The 6,360-nt window shown below is 38.3% G+C and overlaps 1 protein-coding gene across 1 annotated transcript; it reads right to left on the bottom strand.

The window, feature by feature from the left end:
* Positions 1-247: 247 nt before the first annotated feature.
* Positions 248-1,192, bottom strand: LOC102971331 (olfactory receptor 51F2-like). The gene has a single exon (XM_007089413.2). The coding sequence runs from the start codon at positions 1,190-1,192 to the stop codon at positions 248-250; it is 945 nt and encodes a 314-aa protein (XP_007089475.1).
* Between the last annotated feature and the right edge of the window lie 5,168 nt (positions 1,193-6,360).

The raw sequence follows: 6,360 nt of genomic DNA, 5'->3' as shown, positions 1-6,360 counted from the left end.
AGAGAACAAACCAAGAGTTGCTAGAGGGGAGTTGGGTGGGAGATGAGCTAAATGGGTGATGGGTATTAGGAGGGCACTTGTTGGTATGAGCACTAGGTGTTATATATAAGTGATAAATCACTGGGCTCTACTCCTAACACTAATACTACACTGTAGGTTACCTAACTCTAATTTAAATAAATAAATAATATAATAATCAAATATGAGTTAGAGAGACTATGGGAAGAAAAGGTAAAATAAAAAATTCCTAAATCATCTTAGAAAGGAATATTTTGAGCACTGCCTTACGAATTTGCTTGGTTTTCACACTGTAGATTATGGGATTCATCACAGGAGGGATGAGCAGATAAACATTGGCAATGAGAGTGTGCACAAGGGGAGGGGCTTGCTTCCCAAATCTATGCACCAGTGACAAGCTGATCATGGGAATGTAGAAGATGGCAACAGCACTTATGTGTGAGACACAGGTACCAAAGACCTTTTTCCGCTCCTCTGGGGAGGCCATGTTGAGCACAGAGTGGATGATCAGAACATAGGAAAGGAGGATAAACACAGAGTCTAGGCCAGCAGTAGATATGACAATGGCCAAACCAAATGCACTGTTGATCTTGGTATCTGTGCATGAAAGCGTCATCACATCAGGGTGGAAACAATATGAATGGTGCAGAACATGGCCATGGCAGAAAGACAGACGCTTTAAGAGCAGGAGTAAAGGCACTAGAGCCGTTGTCCCCCTAATAACAATGGCAAAGCCCACTTTGATGATCCTTGAATTGGTTAAGATTGTGGCATATCTCAGTGGGTTACAGATGGCAGTGAAGCGATCAAAGGCCATTGCCAGGAGTACTGAGGACTCCATGAATGTGAAACCATGGATAAAGAACATTTGACCAATGCAGGCATCAAAACTAATTTCTCGAGCATTGAACCAGAAAATACCCAGCATGGTGACCAATGTGGAAAGGCATAGTCCTAGGTCTGTGAAAGATAGCATGGAGAGGAAATAGTACATGGGTTCATGGAGGCTCGACTCAGTGAAGATCACAAACAGGATCATGCCATTCCCAGAGATGGCAATGGCATAGAGACAACAAAAAGGGATGGAGAGCCAGGCATGGTAAGTTTCAAAGCCAGGGATGCCAGTAAGAAAGAAGACTGCAGGGTGGAAAATGCTCTGATTGAAGGATGGCATGATGAGTGAAGGAAGCAGATTTCCCTGAAGGAAAGGACCATACAAGTAGGCAAGGAAAATGTTTTCACTCTCTTCTACACATCATACAATCCAGGATCACTAGTGAGACTTGTCTTGTTCTTCAATGGAAGTGCAAACCCAGTTATCCTTTTCTTAGATTTGGAGTCAATCTTGGGTGAACTAAGGAAAGAGACAGAACACTAAATCATATACAAGGACACCTGGGATTTAGCAAGAGTAACATGTTATATCTAGGCTTCAGTATATTTTCACATACATGTGTAAAAAAGGAGGTTACAGTAGATAACAGTAACATATTTTCCAGTTTTATGATTCCGTGTACATGGACAGATAGGATATTTCTGTGCAACTCTGGGACAATACAAAAGCCAATTCATCCTGCTTTTCTTCACTTCTCTTTTCCCCTTAAGAGGTCCATTAAGGCTTAAAAGTCCTATGGCACCTGGTTGGCTCAGTTGGTTGAGCTCCTGACTTCAGCTCATGTCTTGCAGTTTACAGGTTCGAGCCCCACATTGAGCTCACTGCTGTCAGCACAGAACCCACTTTGGATCCTCTGCCCACCTCTCTATGTCCCTCTCCCACTTGCGCACGCTCTCTCTCTCTCTCTCTCTCTCTCAAAAATAAATAAACATTAAATAAAAAAGATAAGTCCTTATGCATCCAAATAAAAGAGGATCATAAAGACAATATTAAATATTTTCTAATACCACTGATTAAATAGCACAATGGCTATTGATAAAAACTAAATATTATTGAAGAGCAAATTCAATCTGGCAAATAGACTGCAATGGGTGATAACTGATAAAGCGTTTCATTGTATAGGTAGTAGCCTTGAATCGGATATAGTTTAAAGGAAATTCTCCCTGAAGAAATATGGCCCAAAGTTAACCTTACAAGAAAAAAGGAACTAATTTCAAGCTAAGACATAACAATTAGAGAGGAATTACCTGATTATGATTCTTAATATTCCATTATTGTGAAAGAATAAGAAAATGAATGGAGATTTTGGTGGGTGTGGTCCCTTAGTAACTGTCATGAATCTGGGTTAATCTCCATTCAGGTGAAGGATGATGACATGTTCACCCACATCAAGAAATCTGTAGGATTAAAGAAGTTCCTCTATAGTGATTCTTGTCCTAAGTGTTCTTACACCCTATTTTATCTTCAGAAATAATACTTGGTTTTTAAGGTACGTGCTCCTTTTTTACTCATTCACGTGTGTATTGACTCAACAAATATTTAAATATCTACAAAATTCCAGCGTGTGCAATTAGAATTACATCTGGTACCACAAGAAGGCCTGTCCAAGACTCTGGGAAAGAAAATATTGAAGTGTATATAAGTCAACTTGGTGAGTTTCATTCCAACTCTATTAACAGGCAGTAGCTTTGACTAGAGTGGGGATAATTCATTACATGAAGTGTGATGAAGAGGGCATTTGAAGAGAAGAAAAGAGAAAAATGTTCAATATAGGAAGGCTCTTCAGAACTCAAACACACACAAAAAAATAATGTCTAGAAAATCTGAATTGAGGGGCAATGTATAACAAAATAAAATCCATTGGTTGGTTTCAATGCTTGTACATCAGTTGGAAGACAAATCTCACTTTTTCACCTGTGACTTACATGCAAGAATTAGAATATGTACTTAACTTGCTTTGCCAAAAAAGTGACTCCTGCATTGTCTAACTGATGGCTGGTTTAAAGTCATAGGAACAGTGAAGGAGGTCAGAGGAAAGAGCCCTGGGGATTAGCAGTATTTTCAAAAAAGAAGTCTACTGATGAGACTGGAGAGGCATGCCACTAAGCTGAAAATAAACCCCCAGGAAAACACAAGGCCCTCATCAGTTTTTCTCAGACCTCTGATCTCAGAGCCAGGAAAAATGCCTGGCACAACAGTTTCTAAGAGTATCTGTTCAATGAATGAATTCATTATATCTGGTAATAGTAATAAACCCTAGACCCTTAATATCAGGCATATATTGTGATTCCTGATAGATACCCCTTCAAATTAGTAATAAAGTTCATGTAACCATATTGGCATATATTAAAATGAGAGATCAACACTTTTTCTGATTAATCTAGTATTCATCCTACCAGATATATTTCTATACAAAGATAGACCTGGTGATAAAAATAAATTTTTCTGTGTGAAGTTGTAAGGACCTTTAAATAATAACCTCTTTATTTTAAAGATGAGGAAACAGGCTCTCGCGTTAATGTTCTTTGTATTAGAGTTAAATAAATTAAGAGACCCCCAAAGGATTATCTAAGTATCCAAACTAGCCTTCTCTTTAGTAACAACACTGATAATGTATTAAATGCCTACTATGTAACAATTTACTTCATTATATCTCTTTCTCTGAATCCTCTTTCCACTGCTTTGCATGCTTCCTCTGGTCTCTTTTTTGAATCAAAGGAAAACAGAGTGGGACTATTCCAATGCAGGGAACTCCATTAGTGAAGCTTGTGGGAAAATAATAGCTTTTTTTCCTTTTAATTCTATGATTCCTAACCCTCCTTTGGTCCTCTTGCACTAAAACTAATGAGCAAATATTAAATAACTATTCATGGGAAGGTATGCTTAAATGTCTCTTTCTCCCCAGTGGAGAATTCTTCCAAGACAAGGGCCATGACTTACAAATCCCTGTAACCAGACTACCAAGAACATATAAATAGACTGCCCCCACTATAAAGCTTTGCATCCATCACTATCACAACATGCCCTGGGTCTTATGAGCTCCTTTTATAGATGAGAAAACTGAAGCTAAAATTAGAAAACCAAGGCTCGAAGGAATCATGTTACTTTCTCACATTTATACAACATGACAATGGCAGATCTAAAAATTAAACTCTATTCTCTCTGACTTCAAATGCCATGCTTTGCCATTACTTATTTAAAAGGAATTTAATTTTTAAAATATGTTCAATGATGAACACATGCTCATAGCTTCATGACTTTAATGTATATTTTATTATATCAATTGTTTTTAAATTGATATATGAATATATATAGTATATGAATTTGTCAAATATATACTACTAAGTTCACCAATTTTCTCTGAACTGTTGGTTTTATAAACTATCTTAAGATTGTAGAGTCCTTGATGTATTCAGAAAAGATTTCAATGCACTAAAACACTGACCTTATGCAAAGGAGAAATCTTCAGTCTGGAAAGGGAGGTCATTTGCTCTTACCCTCTGCTCTTTGAAGAGTCATCCCACACAGCAGCAGAGAGTCTTTTAAAGCCAGAGAGAGAGAGAGAGAGAGATTATCTCAACCTCAAAACCTTATGGGCAGAAAGATGCTTCTGTCCCAAGGCTAGGAAAACACTTCCTGACCAGTCCTGCCCCATTAAGCCATCTCCAAAGAGGTTCTCTTTTGCCAAGAGAACTCAAACAGAATACTCAGGTATCAGACCTCAGAAAAGCAGGCTTTACAAAGGGCTCAGAAGCTGCCTGGTGAGAGTTATTTTCCCAACAGAAAATCAAATCCCTAGGAGAGAACTATACACCTGTGTCCTGCTAACCCTTTGTGCCCTGAAAGACCACAAAGAGCAATTTCTTTGCATGCAGCTTCATTCTTAATTCGCCAAAGAAATATCTTGGAGATTCCAGGATTCCAGTTCATTCAAGAGCTTTTTGACCCCTAAACAGCTGTTAAGTCAAAACCTTTCATAGAGTAAAAGTAAGGGAAAAGGGGTGTTAATGGATCACCCATGAGTTTGCTTACCAGTCATTTGCCAGTAGTGCAGCAATCATAACACATAGATAACACAGGTAGGAGAGGAGGGGTGAATAACTGTATTCACTGAGGCCACTGCAGTGTTATCTGGTTCAGAGCCCATGACTGTTCCTGAGCATTCTGAATATCTGGAGAGTTGTTCCTAACTTGTACACAGGCATACAAAATGATAACTTAAAAGAAAGTGATTCAGCAAAGAAGCATATGAAAAGATGCTCCATATCATATGTCATCAGGGTAATGCAAACTCAAATAATAATAATGATTCTAGAATTGCCAAAATCCGGAACACTGACAACACCAAATCCTGAAAGGAAGTGGAGCAACAAGAACTCCCATTCATGGCTGAAGGAATGGTCCAGAAAAATGTAAAATGGTCCAGCCACTTTAGAAGACAGTTTGGCAGTTTCTTACAAAACTGAACATATTCTTACTATACAATCCAGCAATTTCACTCCTTATATACCCAAAGGAGTTGAAAACTTATATCTACACAAAAATTGCATATGAATGTTTATTTTTTATTCATCGTCGCCAGAAATTGGGAGCAATCAAGATGTGGCTTGCAAGCTTACAAAGGCACTATACTACTCTGATAACTGGTCTAAAACTGACACTAATACATTTATCCCTGTGGTAGAGACATTAACTATGTTTGACAGACAGCTTCTGTTAAAACTGTGGATATGGATACTCATTAATGGCCCTCAGACTTTGGTCATTAATACAGCCTTTTGACAATTGTGGGGACTGAGAGGGTTGGTAGTTTCAAGAACAGTAACTAATTAAACATACTTCGTGGCATAAAAAGCTATGCCAAGAGGGCACTGCCTTGCAAAGTTCTGCTATATGGAAAAAACGAATGAGGTATTCACTATCATTAGCATTGCTTACTTGTTCTGTGTAGTTTTTTTTTTTTTCCTTCTGTCACAAGATTCTAGATTCCTAGGAAAGTCTGGAAAGACATAGTTTTTTCCAGGAGTTCATCAAAAATCTGAAAATAAGCTACCCATTTGAGGTATCTTCAGGACTAATATAGAAACTTAGTCTTCCTGCAGAAAGCATTTTAACAGATGGGGCAGACATCCTCACAGCCCTGAATAAATTTGTCATGAAATGACTGAGACTCCATGGGAAAAATGCATAATTCAAACAGTTGTTTCCAAGATACAGAAGCAAAAGGGGGATACCCAGGCTATTACAGGGACATATATGTGAAAATCTTGCTGGTCATGCTAAGGATTACAATCTAAAGAGCCTTGGTCCATGAACAGGGCTGCTGGAGCTAGTATTCTGTTAGGAGAACTTCAGGTTCTTTTCTAGTGCAAACTGAGGGATTTAAACCATTCAACAGCCCAAGTTTAATGGTTAGTGGATACACAAACAGAGGGCATAATGACCCT

Source organism: Panthera tigris, chromosome D1 (genome assembly GCF_018350195.1).
Source record: "Panthera tigris isolate Pti1 chromosome D1, P.tigris_Pti1_mat1.1, whole genome shotgun sequence".
In the NCBI taxonomy this organism is placed as follows: domain Eukaryota; kingdom Metazoa; phylum Chordata; class Mammalia; order Carnivora; family Felidae; genus Panthera; species Panthera tigris.
Note: the sequence above shows the minus strand (reverse complement) of the source record. Positions and strands in the feature narration are given on the sequence as shown.

Bases quoted from the DNA above. Each gene is read 5' to 3' on its own strand.
- LOC102971331 (XM_007089413.2), bottom strand. From the start codon at position 1,192: ATGCCATCCTTCAATCAGAGCATTTTCCACCCTGCAGTCTTCTTTCTT.